Source organism: Ranitomeya variabilis, chromosome 7, assembly GCF_051348905.1.
Source record: "Ranitomeya variabilis isolate aRanVar5 chromosome 7, aRanVar5.hap1, whole genome shotgun sequence".
Taxonomy (NCBI): domain Eukaryota; kingdom Metazoa; phylum Chordata; class Amphibia; order Anura; family Dendrobatidae; genus Ranitomeya; species Ranitomeya variabilis.
Window position 1 is genome coordinate 19,917,204 of NC_135238.1, and position 15,552 is coordinate 19,932,755.

A 15,552-nucleotide genomic window follows, 5' to 3' on the forward strand; every position below is an offset into this window, starting at 1 on the left:
GAATGTTAATCTCCTAGCAACAGGACGCCGCGCTCCCCGATAGTTTACAGCGTTACCATAGCGACTGAGCCTGACTGAAGCGTCCGGTCGCCATGTCGGCCGCTCAGGTGCTCGTCTCTCGCCCCCCGGCCCCGCAGAGCGTCCCCGCGGAGAGCCTGCCCGTGCACACGGTGGAGCCGGCCTACAACACCGGGCAGCACTCGTCCTCCGGGCTGGCCACCTCCGGCTTCCGCACCGCCAAGTACCTGCTGGAGGAGTGGACGCAGGGCGGGTACACGGCCGCCTACCGGGCGCTGTCTGACCGGGACAGCTCGGAGAGGCTGCGCCATGAGGCCAAGCAGCTAGCGGCGGAGTGCGAGGCCCGGGCGCAGCGGAGCCAGGCGGACGCCACCCGGGGGCTGGGGCAGCGGCTGCTGGAGCTGCACTACTGGCGGGCGGAGCTGGAGCGGGAGGTGCGGGAGGTGGCGGCCGAGACCGAGCTGCTCCTCCGGGAGAAGGGCCGCCTGCAGAGGGCGCTGGACGCCACCGAGATCCCGTACAGCATCGCCCGGGACAACCTGCAGTGCCGGGAGCGGAGGACGGGGGCCGAGCTGGTGCGGGACGGCGCGGAGCGGGAGCTGCTCACGGTAACGGGGCCGCGGCGGCTCCAGCATCATCATCATCATCATCACCCCCATCATCACCAGTACTGTCAGCCCCATCATCATCATCACCATCATCATCATCACCATCATCACCATCATCACCAGTACTGTCAGCCCCATCATCATCATCACCATCATCATCATCACCATCATCATCACCCCCATCATCATCACCCCCATCATCACCATCACCAGTACTGTCACCCCCATCACCATCATCACCACTACTGTCACCATCATTATCACCACCATCATCATCATCATCATCATCATCACCATCACCATCATTATCACCACCACCATCACCAGTACTGTCAGCCCCATCATCATCATCACCATCATCATCATCACCATCATCACCATCATCACCAGTACTGTCAGCCCCATCATCATCATCACCATCACCAGTACTGTCACCCCCATCACCATCATCACCACTACTGTCACCATCATTATCACCACCATCATCATCATCATCACCCCATCACCATCATCACCACTACTGTCACCATCATTATCACCATCATCACCACTACTGTCACCATCATTATCACCATCATCATCATCATCATCACCCCATCACCATCATCATCACCAGTACTATCACCATCATTATCACCACCATCATCATCATCATCACCCCCATCACCATCATCACCAGTACTATCACCCCATCATCATCATCACCAGTACTGTCACCCCATCATCCCCAGCATCATCACCAGTACTACCATCATCATCATCACCACTACTGTCATCCCCATCATCATCACCAGTACTATCACCCCCATCATCACCATCATCACCAGTACTGTCACCCCATCATCATCATCACCCCCATCATCATCACCCCCATCACCATCATCACCATCATCACCAGTACTGTCAGCCCCATCATCATCATCATCACCAGTACTGTCACCATCATTATCATCACCAGTACTGTCACCATCATTATCATCACCAGTACTATCACCCCATCATCATCATCACCCCCATCACCATCATCACCAGTACTGTCACCATCATTATCACCACCATCATCATCATCACCAGTACTATCACCCCATCATCCCCAGCATCATCACCAGTACTATCACCCCCATCATCACCATCATCACCAGTACTGTCACCCCATCATCATCATCACCAGTACTGTCACCCCCATCATCCCCAGCATCATCACCAGTACTACCATCATCATCATCACCACTACTGTCATCCCCATCATCATCACCAGTACTATCACCCCCATCATCACCATCATCACCAGTACTGTCACCCCCATCATCATCATCAACCAAATCATCATCATCCCCACCATTAGCATCATCATCATCATCACCTTCACCAGTACTATCACCCCCATCATCATCACTCCTATTATCATCACCAGGACCCCCATCATCCACAGTACTATTACCTCAACCATCATCGCCATCATCACCAGTACTATCATCTCCAGCACTCCCATCATCATCACCCCCAATATCGTCATCACCCGTACCCCTATCATTCCCATCATGATTTTCCATCATGACCAGTTCTATCATCTACACCATCCACCAGCACCTCCATCATCATTATCATCACAACTACCATCATCACCCCATCATCATCAGCCTCTTCATTACTTCTGGCATCATCACCCTCACAATCGCCTCCATTATCATCATTATCATCACATCCACCATCATCATCCTTAGTAGTTATCACCTGCATCATACTCCATTATCAACTCATTCATCTCTTCCATAATCATCACCCCCATCATCCTCCATCATCATCAATCCCTTCATCACCTATACTATCACCATCATCATCGTCATAACCTCCATCATCATCATCTCCACATGTGCCATTAACCCCTCATCACCTACACTATCAACACCTTTATTGTCACCACCTCCATCTTCATCACCTCTACCTTCACAACATCACCCCCATCATCATCACCCATGACATCACCACCATCCAGTGACATATCTTGAATCTTTTGGGGCCTTAATGCAAATTCTGACTCGGCCCCCGACTATGGGAGGTGTTAATAGTAAGTCTTCTCCTCAGAGCCCCCCAGTCTCCAGGGCCCGGGTGGTGTTGCAGCCCCTGCACCTGTTGTAGTTACACCCCGGCCACCATCATCCTCCCTACATGTGTCCCCTTCATTTGCTGATGTCACTTCTGATGATTTCTGTTATTTCCTTTTAGGAGGTAGAGCTGATTAGAAACGTCCAAGATCTCCTGCGCAGGACCCTGGAGCAGAGCGTGCAGCAGATCAGGTAATGGTGGGGTCCGGGGTCTGCGCCGTCGCCCCCCTCTGTATGCAGTATATACTATATACTCCTCTGCTGTCAGGTCTTGTCCTGCGCTGCCACCTGGTGGCCACATCTTGTATGACATGAATTCCTCTCTACTGACTTACGTTGGGATTTTCCATCTGTTCTTGTTAAAGTAATAGTACATTTTACATTAATTAAGTAAAGACCCTCACAGCCGACCTCCTTGAAATTGGGCAGTGCTCTGGTGTCAGACCCTCACCTTGGTTGGCCCCCCTGAATAGTTACCGTACCCCTATAACAAGCTATTCATTACACCCCTCATATAATTGTAGGCTATGACTGTGGCTATAGGGGCTCCGTACAGATCCATATTTGTACAGGGTGGTCTCACAATCAGCAGATCACCCCCAAAGAGGCAGATTACCAGCGCGCTACCCCTTTAAGCAGCCTGCAATAGAGCGTCAGAGTGGTTTTAAAATATCCTGCATTAAAATTGAATGGCGCTGATAACCCTCAGGATCATAAACCCTATCCATACAGCCGAGAGGTGGAAACGCAGGATCTGACGAGAGATAAGCATCGCAGGTCATCTTTTCTGTCCGTTTCACCATCTGGTTTCTTAAGACTCTGCTTAATCATTAACTGTAATAGGTTAGAATCATTGATAAGTAATGTGATGTGATTGATGCGTCCCCGTTGGCTGCACGTACAGACGGGTCACAGCGTGAGAGCAGAGGTCTGGGTGTCACATACCTTGTCAAAAGTAATAATGGAAGAATTAAAAAAATGCAGTACTGCTCATCACCAGCAGATGGCAATAAATGCAGAAATGATCTAATGCTGCAATCTGTCTCCACCTGCTGGTTGCAGACAGTACTGCAGGTGCAGCATCACTTTTATTTCTTACAATATACTTTCCTAGTTAGAGGGGAAATCTGCCTATCGTCACTGTGTAGAATATACTGAGACCCAGCAGTGACCAGTCACATGATCACTGGGACAACTGTCACTGTCTCTACCTTATACGCAGAACACAGATGAAAATCGCTTTTTACTTTTCTCCAGTGTCCCTGGCAGCCTCTATCTGCCAATCCCCCAACATTAAGTTGTGCTAGTATGTAGAGAGCAGCACGAAACCTGAGTCCTGTATATAAGATGTTCAGCTTTTAAGGATCTGGATCACCTACCATTATTTCCTCTCTATATCAGAGTCATAAGTTTCTCCTCTTTGCTCCCCTCTCACAGTGCACAGTGTCATAGATGGAGAAACTGCAGCTGGATCCCCCTCCTCCCTCTCTATGCTGGAGAATCTGCAGCTGCATCCCTCTCCTCCCTCTCTACACTCGAGAAACTGCAGTTGCATCTCCCTCCTCCCTCTCTAAGCTGGAGAATCTGCAGTTGCATCCCCCTCCTCCCTCTCTGTGCTGGAGAACCTGCAGCTGCATCCCCCTTCTCTCTATACTTGAGAATCTGCAGCTGCATATCCCTCTCTATGCTGCAGAATCTGCAGCTGCATCTCCCTCCCTATGCTGGAGAATCTGCAGCTGCATCCCCCTCCTCCCTCTCTAAGCTGGAGAATCTGCTACTGCATCCCCCTCCTCCCTCTCTATGCTGGAGAATCTGCAGCTGCATCCCCCTCCTCCCTCTCTAAGGTGGAGAATCTGCAGCTGCATCCCCCTCCTCCATCTCTAGGCTAGAGAATCTGCAGCTGCATCCCCTCCTCCCTCTCTAAGCTGGAGAATCTGCAGCTGCATCCCCCTCCTCCCTCTCTATGCTGGAGAATGTGCAGCTGCATCTCCCTCTCTCTGCTGGAGAATCTGCAGCTGCATCCCCCTCCTCCCCCTCTAAGCTACAGAATCTGCAGCTGCATCCCCCTCCTCCCCCTCTAAGCTGGAGAATCTGCAGCTGCATATCCCTCTCTATGCTGGAGAATCTGCAGCTGCATCCCCCACCTCCCTCTCTATGCTGGAGAATCTGCAGCTGCATATCCCTCTCTATGCTGGAGAATCTGCAGCTGCATCCCCCTCCTCCCCCTCTAAGCTGGAGAATCTGCAGCTGCATATCCCTCTCTATGCTGGAGAATCTGCAGCTGCATCCCCCTCTAAGCTGGAGAATCTGCAGCTGCTTCCTTCTCCTCCCCCTCTAAGCTGGAGAATCTGCAGCTGCATATCCCTCTCTATGCTGGAGAATCTGCAGCTGCATCCCCCTCCTCCCCCTCTAAGCTGGAGAATCTGCAGCTGCATCCCCCTCCTCCCTCTCTAAGCTGGAGAATCTGCAGCTGCATCCCCCTCCTCCCTCTCTAAGCTGGAGAATCTGCAGCTGCATCCCCCTCCTCCCTCTCTAAGCTGGAGAATCTGCAGCTGCATCCCCCTCCTCCCTTTCTATGCTGGAGAATCTGCAGCTGCTTCCTTCTCCTCCCCCTCTAAGCTGGAGAATCTGCAGCTGCATATCCCACTCTATGCTGGAGAATCTGCAGCTGCATCCCCCTCCTCCCCCTCTAAGCTGGAGAATCTGCAGCTACTTCCCCCTCCTCCCCCTCTAAGCTGGAGAATCTGCAGCTGCATCTCCCTCCTCCCCCTCTAAGCTGGAGAATCTGCAGCTGCATCCCCCTCCTCCCTCTCTAAGCTGGAGAATCTGCAGCTGCATCCCCCTCCTCCCTCTCTAAGCTGGAGAATCTGTAGCTGCATCCCCCTCCTCCCTCTCTAAGCTGGAGAATCTGCAGCTGCATCCCCTCCTCCCTCTCTATGCTGGAGAATCTGCAGCTGCATCTCCCTCTCTATGCTGGAGAAACTGCAGCTACATCCCCCTCCTCCCCCTCTAAGCTGGAGAATCTGCAGCTGCATCCCCCTCCTCCCCCTCTAAGCTGGAAAATCTGCAGCTGCATCCCCCTCCTCCCTCTTTATGCTGGAGAATCTGCAGGTGCATCCCCCTCCTCCCTCTCCATGCTAGAGAATCTGCAGCTGCATCTCCCTCTCTTTGCTGGAGAATCTGCAGCTGCATCCCCCTCCTCCCCCTCTAAGCTGGAGAATCTGCAGCTGCATCTCCCTCCTCCCCCTCTAAGGTGGAGAATCTGCAGCTGCATCCCCCTCCTCCCTCTCTACAGTCGAGAAACTGCAGTTGCATCTCCCTCCTCCCTCTCTAAGCTGGAGAATCTGCAGTTGCATCCCCCTCCTCCCTCTCTATGCTGGAGAACCTTCAGCTGCATCCCCTTCTCTGTATACTTGAGAAACTGCATCCCCCTTCTCTCTCTCTATACTTGAGAGACTGCAGCTGCATCTCCCTCTTTATGCTGGAGAATCTGCAGTTGCATCTCCCTCCCTCTCTACGCTGGAGAAACTGCAGCTGCATCCTCCTCCTCCCTCTCTATACTTGAGAAATTACAGCTGCATCTCCCTCTCTGTGCTGGAGAATCTACAGCTGCATATCCCTCTCTATGCTGGAGAATCTGCAGCTGCATCCCCCTCCTCCCTCTCTATGCTGCAGAAACTGCAGCTGCATTTCCCTCTCTATGCTGGAGAATCTGCAGCTGCATCCCCCTCCTCCCCCTCTAAGCTGGAGAATCTGCAGCTGCTTCCCCCTCTAAGCTGGAGAATCTGCAGCTGCATCCCCCTCCTCCCCCTCTAAGCTGGAGAATCTGTAGCTGCATCCCCCTCCTCCCTCTCTAAGCTAGAGAATCTGCAGCTGCATCCCCTCCTCCCTCTCTAAGCTGGAGAATCTGCAGCTGCATCCCCCTCCTCCCTCTCTATGCTGGAGAATCTGCAGCTGCATCTCCCTCTCTATGCTGGAGAATCTGCAGCTGCATCCCCCTCCTCCCCCTCTAAGCTGGAGAATCTGCAGCTGCTTCCCCCTCTAAGCTGGAGAATCTGCAGCTGCATCCCCCTCCTCCCCCTCTAAGCTGGAGAATCTGCAGCTGCATCCCCCTTCTCCCCCTCTAAGCTGGAGAATCTGCAGCTGCATTCCCCTCCTCCCTCTCTAAGCTGGAGAATCTGCAGCTGCATCCCCCTCCTCCCTCTCTATGCTGGAGAATCTGCAGCTGCATATCCCTCTCTATGCTGGAGAATCTGCAGCTGCTTCCTTCTCCTCCCCCTCTAAGCTGGAGAATCTGCAGCTGCATCCCCCTCCTCACTCTCTAAGCTGGAGAATCTGCAGCTGCATATCCCTCCTCCCTCTCTATGCTGGAGAATCTGCAGCTGCATATCCCTCTCTATGCTGTAGAATCTGCAGCTGCATCTCCCTCCTCCCGCTCTAAGCTGGAGAATCTGCAGCTGCATCCCCCTCCTCCCTCTAAGCTGGAGAATCTGCAGTTGCATCCCCCTCCTCCCTCTCTGTGCTGGAGAACCTGCAGCTGCATCCCCCTTCTCTCTATACTTGAGAATCTGCAGCTGCATATCCCTCTCTATGCTGCAGAATCTGCAGCTGCATCTCCCTCCCTATGCTGGAGAATCTGCAGCTGCATCCCCCTCCTCCCTCTCTAAGCTGGAGAATCTGCTACTGCATCCCCCTCCTCCCTCTCTATGCTGGAGAATCTGCAGCTGCATCCCCCTCCTCCCTCTCTAAGGTGGAGAATCTGCAGCTGCATCCCCCTCCTCCATCTCTAGGCTAGAGAATCTGCAGCTGCATCCCCTCCTCCCTCTCTAAGCTGGAGAATCTGCAGCTGCATCCCCCTCCTCCCTCTCTATGCTGGAGAATGTGCAGCTGCATCTCCCTCTCTCTGCTGGAGAATCTGCAGCTGCATCCCCCTCCTCCTCCTCTAAGCTAGAGAATCTGCAGCTGCATCCCCCTCCTCCCCCTCTAAGCTGGAGAATCTGCAGCTGCATCCCCCTCCTCCCCCTCTAAGCTGGAGAATCTGCAGCTGCATCCCCCTCCTCCCCCTCTAAGCTGGAGAATCTGCAGCTGCATTCCCCTCCTCCCTCTCTAAGCTGGAGAATCTGCAGCTGCATTCCCCTCCTCCCTCTCTAAGCTGGAGAATCTGCAGCTGCATCCCCCTCCTCCCTCTCTAAGCTGGAGAATCTGCAGCTGCATCCCCCTCCTCCCTCTCTATGCTGGAGAATCTGCAGCTGCATCCCCCTCTAAGCTGGAGAATCTTCAGCTGCTTCCTTCTCCCCCTCTAAGCTGGAGAATTTGCAGCTGCATATCCCTCTCTATGCTGGAGAATCTGCAGCTGCATCCCCCTCCTCCCCCTCTAAGCTGGAGAATCTGCAGCTGCATCCCCATCTGTCATGGTTCCCAATGGCAAGGGAACGTCAGAGAACTTAAACAACAGACTAGCTCTTGGGTGATGGAATCTCGAGCTGACCGTGAGCTAAACCTACCACACAACTAACAGTGGCCGGGTGGCGTACCTACGTTTTATCCCTAGACGCCTAGCGCCAGCCGGAGGACTAACTAACCCTAATAGAGGAAAAGACAGACCTGGCTTACCTCTAGGGAAATTCCCCCAAAAAGGAGACAGAAGCCCCCCACATATATTGACGGTGTGTTCAGAGGAAAAGACATACGCAGTATGAAGGTAGGTTCAGCAAAGCGAGGTCCGCTTACTAGATAGCAAGAAGATACAATAGGGAACTTCACGGTCAGCTGAAAACCCTATTAAAATACCATCCCGAAATTACTTTAAGACTCATGTGTCAACTCATGACACCGGAGTGGCAATTTCGGCCCACAAGAGCTTCCAGCTACAGAAAAATAACATAACTGTGAACTGGAACAAAAATGCAAAACAAACTCAGGACTAAGAGTCCAACTTAGCTGATAGTAGTCTAGAAGCAGGAACATGCAACAGAAAGGCTCTGGTTACATTGATGGCCGGCACTAGAATAACTGAGCAGCAAGGCTAAATAGGATACACCCATATCCTGATGGAAACAGGTGAACAGAGAAAGTGAAGCACACAAGTCCAGTACCACCAGTGACCACCGGGGGAGCCCAAAAACCAAATTCACAACACCCATCCTCCCTCTCTAAGCTGGAAAATCTGCAGCTGCATCCCCCACCTCCCTCTCTATGCTGGAGAATCTGCAGCTGCATATCCCTCTCTATGCTGGAGAATCTGCAGCTGCATCCCCCTCCTCCCCCTCTAAGCTGGAGAATCTGCAGCTGCATATCCCTCTCTATGCTGGAGAATCTGCAGCTGCATCCCCTTCTAAGCTGGAGAATCTGCAGCTGCTTCCTTCTCTAAGCTGGAGAATCTGCAGCTGCATCCCCCTCCTCCCCCTCTAAGCTGGAGAATCTGCAGCTGCATCTCCCTCCTTCCCCTCTAAGCTGGAAAATCTGCAGCTGCATCCACCTCCTCCCTCTCTAAGCTGGAGGATCTGCAGCTGCATCCCCCTCTAAGCTGGAGAATCTGCAGCTGCATATCCCTCCTTTCCCTCTAAGCTGGAGAATCTGCAGCTGCATCCCCCTCCTCCCTCTCTAGGCTGGAGAATCTGCAGCTGTATCACCCTCCTCCCTCTCTAAGCTGGAGAATCTGCAGCTGCATCCCCCTCCTCCCTCTCTAAGCTGGAGAATCTGCAGCTGCATCCCCCTCCTCCCTCTATGCTGGAGAATCTGCATCTGCATCTCCCTCCTCCCCCTCTAAGCTGGAGAATCTGCAGCTGCATCCCCCTCCTCCCTCTCTATGCTGTAGAATCTGCAGCTGCATATCCCTCTCTATGCTGGAGAATCTGCAGCTGCATCCCCCTCTAAGCTGGAGAATCTGCAGCTGCTTCCTTTTCCTTCCCCTCTAAGCTGGAGAATCTGCAGCTGCATATCCCTCTCTATGCTGGAGAATCTGCAGCTGCATCCCCCTCCTCCCCCTCTAAGCAGGAGAATCTGCAGGTGCATCCCCGTCCTCCCTGTCTATGCTGGAGAATCTGGAGATGCATATCCCTCCTCCCTCTCTATGCTGTAGAATCTGCAGCTGCATATCCCTCTCTATGCTGGAGAATCTGCAGCTGCATCCCCCTCTAAGCTGGAGAATCTGCAGCTGCTTCCTTTTCCTTCCCCTCTAAGCTGGAGAATCTGCAGCTGCATATCCCTCTCTATGCTGGAGAATCTGCAGCTGCATCCCCCTCCTCCCCCTCTAAGCAGGAGAATCTGCAGCTGCATCCCCCTCCTCCCTCTCTAAGCTGGAGAATCATCTGCAGCTGCATCCCCCTCCTCCCTGTCTATGCTGGAGAATCTGGAGATGCATATCCCTCTCTATGCTGGAGAATCTGCAGCTGCTTCCTTCTCCTTCTCTAAGCTGGAGAATCTGCAGCTGCATCCCCCTCCTCCCCCTCTAAGCTGGAGAATCTGCAGCTGCATCTCCCTCCTTCCCCTCTAAGCTGGAAAATCTGCAGCTGCATCCACCTCCTCCCTCTCTAAGCTGGAGGATCTGCAGCTGCATCCCCCTCTAAGCTGGAGAATCTGCAGCTGCATATCCCTCCTTTCCCTCTAAGCTGGAGAATCTGCAGCTGCATCCCCCTCCTCCCTCTCTAGGCTGGAGAATCTGCAGCTGTATCACCCTCCTCCCTCTCTAAGCTGGAGAATCTGCAGCTGCATCCCCCTCCTCCCTCTCTAAGCTGGAGAATCTGCAGCTGCATCCCCCTCCTCCCTCTATGCTGGAGAATCTGCATCTGCATCTCCCTCCTCCCCCTCTAAGCTGGAGAATCTGCAGCTGCATCCCCCTCCTCCCTCTCTATGCTGTAGAATCTGCAGCTGCATATCCCTCTCTATGCTGGAGAATCTGCAGCTGCATCCCCCTCTAAGCTGGAGAATCTGCAGCTGCTTCCTTTTCCTTCCCCTCTAAGCTGGAGAATCTGCAGCTGCATATCCCTCTCTATGCTGGAGAATCTGCAGCTGCATCCCCCTCCTCCCCCTCTAAGCAGGAGAATCTGCAGGTGCATCCCCGTCCTCCCTCTCTAAGCTGGAGAATCTGCAGCTGCATCCCCCTCCTCCCTCTCTATGCTGGAGAATCTGCAGCTGCATATCCCTGTCTATGCTGGAGAATTTGCAGCTGCATCCCCCTCCTCCCACTCTAAGCTGGAGAACCTGCAGCTGCATCCCCCTCCTCCCCCTCTAAGCTGGAGAATCTGCAGCTACTTCCCCCTCCTCCCCCTCTAAGCTGGAGAATTTGCAGCTGCATCCCCCTCCTCCCTCTGTAAGCTGGAGAATCTGCAGCTGCATCCCCCTCCTCCCTCTGTAAGCTGGAGAATCTGCAGCTGCATCCCCCTCCTTCCTCTCTTTGCTCGAGAATCTGCAGCTGCATCTCCCTCCTCCCCCTCTAAGCTGGAGAATCTGCAGCTGCATCCCCCTCCTCCCTCTCTAAGCTGAAGAATCTGCAGCTGCATCCCCCTCCTCCCTCTCTACACGAGAAACTGCAGTTGCATCTCCCTCCCTCTCTAAGCTGGAGAATCTGCAGTTGCATCCCCTTCCTCCCTCTCTATGCTGGAGAACCTGCAGCTGCATCCCCCTTCTCTCTATACTTGAGAAATTGCGACTGCATCCTCCTTCTCTCTCTCTCTACTTGAGAAACTGCAGCTGCATCTCCCTCTTTATGCTGGAGAATCTGCAGCTGCATATCCCTCTATATGCTGCAGAATCTGCAGCTGCATCTCCCTCCCTATGCTGGAGAATCTGCAGCTGCATCCCCCTCCTCCCTCTCTAAGCTGAAGAATCTGCAGCTGCATCCCCCTCCTCCCTCTCTACACGAGAAACTGCAGTTGCATCTCCCTCCCTCTCTAAGCTGGAGAATCTGCAGTTGCATCCCCTTCCTCCCTCTCTATGCTGGAGAACCTGCAGCTGCATCCCCCTTCTCTCTATACTTGAGAAATTGCGACTGCATCCTCCTTCTCTCTCTCTCTACTTGAGAAACTGCAGCTGCATCTCCCTCTTTATGCTGGAGAATCTGCAGCTGCATATCCCTCTATATGCTGCAGAATCTGCAGCTGCATCTCCCTCCCTATGCTGGAGAATCTGCAGCTGCATCCCCCTCCTCCCTCTCTAAGCTGGAGAATCTGCAGCTACATCCCCCTCCTCCCTCTCTATGCTGGAGAATCTGCAGCTGCATCCCCCTCCTCCATCCCTAAGCTAGAGAATCTGCAGCTGCATCCCCTCTTCCCTCTCTAAGCTGGAGAATCTGCAGCTGCATCCTTCTCCTCCCTCTCTATGCTGGAGAATCTGCAGCTGCATCTCCCTCTCTATGCTGGAGAATCTGCAGCTGCATCCCCCTTCTCCCCCTCTAAGCTGGAGAATCTGCAGCTGCTTCCCCCTCTAAGCTGGAGAATCTGCAGCTGCATCCCCCTCCTCCCCCTCTAAGCTGGAGAATCTGCAGCTGCATTCCCCTCCTCCCTCTCTAAGCTGGAGAATCTGCAGCTGCATCCCCCTCCTCCCTCTCTATGCTGGAGAATCTGCAGCTGCATATCCCTCTCTATGCTGGAGAATCTGTAGCTGCATCCCCCTGCTCCCTCTCTAAGCTGGAGAATCTGCAGCTGCATTCCCTCCTCCCTCTCTATGCTGGAGAATTTGCAGCTGCATCTCCCTCTCTATGCTGGAGAAACTGCAGCTACATCCCCCTCCTCCCCCTCTAAGCTGGAGAATCTGCAGCTGCATCCCCCTCCTCCCCCTCTAAGCTGGAGAATCTGCAGCTGCATCCCCCTCCTCCCCCTCTAAGCTGGAATATCTGCAGCTGCATCCACCTCCTCCCTCTCTAAGCTGGAGAATATGCAGCTGCATCCCCCTCTAAGCTGGAGAATCTGCAGCTGCATCCCCCTCCTCCCCCTCTAAGCTGGAGAATCTGCAGCTGCATCTCCCTCCTTTCCCTCTAAGCTGGAGAATCTGCAGCTGCATCCCCCTCCTCCCTCTAAGCTGGAGAATCTGCAGCTGATCCCCCTCCTCCCTCTCTATGCTGGAGAATCTGCAGCTGCATATCCCTCTCTATGCTGGAGAATCTGCAGCTGCATCCTTCTCCTCCCCTTCTAAGCTGGAGAATCTGCAGCTGCATCTCCCTCCTTCCCCTCTAAGCTGGAAAATCTGCAGCTGCATCCACCTCCTCCCTCTCTAAGCTGGAGGATCTGCAGCTGCATCCCCCTCTAAGCTGGAGAATCTGCAGCTGCGTCCTTCTCCTTCCCCTCTAAGCTGGAGAAACTGCAGCTGCATCCCCCTCCTCCCCCTCTAAGCTGGAGAATCTGCTGCTGCAGCTCCCTCCTTCCCCTCTAAGCTGGAAAATCTGCAGCTGCATCCACCTCCTCCCTCTCTAAGCTGGAGAATATGCAGCTGCATCCCCCTCTAAGCTGGAGAATCTGCAGCTGCTTCCTTCTCCTCCCCCTCTAAGCTGGAGAATCTGCAGCTGCATCCGCCTCCTCCCCCTCTAAGCTGGAGAATCTGCAGCTGCATATCCCTCCTTTCCCTCTAAGCTGGAGAATCTGCAGCTGCATCCCCCTCCTCCCTCTCTAGGCTGGAGAATCTGCAGCTGTATCACCCTCCTCCCTCTCTAAGCTGGAGAATCTGCAGCTGCATCCCCCTCCTCCCCCTCTAAGCTGGAGAATCTGCAGCTGCATCCCCCTCCTCCCCCTCTAAGCTGGAAAATCTGCAGCTGCATCCCCCTCCTCCCTCTATGCTGGAGAATCTGCAGCTGTATCACCCTCCTCCCTCTCTAAGCTGGAGAATCTGCAGCTGCATCCCCCTCCTCCCCCTCTAAGCTGGAGAATCTGCAGCTGCATCCCCCTCCTCCCCCTCTAAGCTGGAGAATCTGCAGCTGCATCCCCCTCCTCCCCCTCTAAGCTGGAGAATCTGCAGCTGCATCCCCCTCCTCCCTCTATGCTGGAGAATCTGCAGCTGTATCCCCCTCCTCCCCCTCTAAGCTGGAGAATCTGCAGCTGCATTCCCCTCCTCCCTCTCTAAGCTGGAGAATCTGCAGCTGCATCCCCCTCCTCCCTGTCTATGCTGGAGAATCTTCAGCTGCATATCCCTCTCTATGCTGGAGAATCTGCAGCTATATCCCCCTCCTCCCCCTCTATTCTGGAGAATCTGCAGCTGTATCCCCTCCTCCCTCTCTAAGCTGGAGAATCTGCAGCTGCATCCCCCTCCTCCCTCTCTAAGCTGGAGAATCTGCAGCTGCATCCCCCTCCTCCCTCTCTATGCTGGAGAATCTGCAGCTGCATCTCCCTCCTCCCCCTCTAAGCTGAAGAATCTGCAGCTGCATCCCCCTCCTCCCTCTCTAAGCTGGAGAATCTGCAGCTGCATCCCCCTCCTCCCCCTCTAAGCTGGAGAATCTGCAGCTGCATTCCCCTCCTCCCTCTCTAAGCTGGAGAATCTGCAGCTGCATCCCCCTACTCCCTCTCTATGCTGGAGAATCTGCAGCTGCATATCCCTCTCTATGCTGGAGAATCTGCAGCTGCATCCCCCTCTAAGCTGGAGAATCTGCAGCTGCTTCCTTTTCCTCCCCCTCTAAGCTGGAGAATCTGCAGCTGCATGTCCCTCTCTATGCTGGAGAATCTGCAGCTGCATCCCCCTCTAAGCAGGAGAATCTGCAGCTGCATCCCCCTCCTCCCACTCTAATCTGGAGAACCTGCAGCTGCATCCCCCTCCTCCCCCTCTAAGCTGGAGAATCTGCAGCTACTTCCCCCTCCTCCCCCTCTAAGCTGGAGAATCTGCAGCTGCATCCCCCTCCTCCCCCTCTAAGCTGGAGAATCTGCAGCTGCATCCCCCTCCTCCCTCTCTAAGCTGGAGAATCTGTAGCTGCATCCCCCTCCTTCCTCTCTATGCTGGAGAATCTGCAGCTGCATCCCCCTCCTCCCTCTCTAAGCTGGAGAATCTGCAGCTGCATCCCCCTCCTCCCTCTCTAAGCTGGAGAATCTGCAGCTGCATCCCCCTCCTCCCTCTCTAAGCTGGAGAATCTGTAGCTGCATCCCCCTCCTCCCTCTCTAATCTGGAGAATCTGCAGCTGTATCCCCTCCTTCCTCTCTATGCTGGAGAATCTGCAGCTGCATCTCCCTCTCTATGCTGGAGAAACTGCAGCTACATCCCCCTCCTCCCCCTCTAAGCTGGAGAATCTGCAGCTGCATCCCCCTCCTCCCCCTCTAAGATGGAAAATCTGCAGCTGCATTCCCATCCTCCCTCTCTATGCTGGAGAATCTGCAGCTGCATCCCCCTCCTCCCTCTCTAAGCTGGAGAATCTGCAGCTGCATCCCCCTCCTCCCTCTCTATGCTAGAGAATCTGCAGCTGCATCTCCCTCTCTTTGCTGGAGAATCTGCAGCTGCATCCCCCTCTAAGCTGGAGAATCTGCAGCTGCATCCCCCTCCTCCCTCTCTACACTCGAGAATCTGCAGTTGCATCCCCCTCCTCCTACTCTAAGCTGGAGAATCTGCAGCTGCATCCCCCTCCTCCCTCTCTAAGCTGGAGAATCTGCAGCTGCATTCCCCTCCTCCCTCTCTAAGCTGGAGAATCTGCAGCTGCATTTCCCTCCTCCCCCTCTAAGCTGGAGAATCTGCAGCTGCATCCCCCTCCTCCCTCTCTACACTCGAGAATCTGCAGTTGCATCCCCCTCCTCCTACTCTAAGCTGGAGAATCTGCAGCTGCATCCCCCTCCTCCCTCTCTAAGCTGGAGAATCTGCAGCTGCATTCCCCTCCTCCCTCTCTAAGCTGGAGAATCTGCAGCTGCATCCCCCTC

General features: G+C 54.0%; 1 protein-coding gene across 2 annotated transcripts in view; it reads left to right on the forward strand.

The window, feature by feature from the left end:
- Positions 1 to 15,552, forward strand: part of LOC143785495 (tektin-4-like) — a 91,195-nt gene continuing 75,643 nt past the window's right edge. The window contains exons 1-2 of one of the 2 annotated variants that reach the window (XM_077274393.1): positions 1 to 626; positions 2,853 to 2,923. In XM_077274393.1, coding sequence (XP_077130508.1) covers positions 93 to 626; positions 2,853 to 2,923 — 605 coding nt within the window. In that variant the 5' untranslated portion in view covers positions 1 to 92. The remainder of the gene's footprint in view (positions 627 to 2,852; positions 2,924 to 15,552) is intronic. The other variant, XM_077274394.1, reaches the window with a different exon arrangement.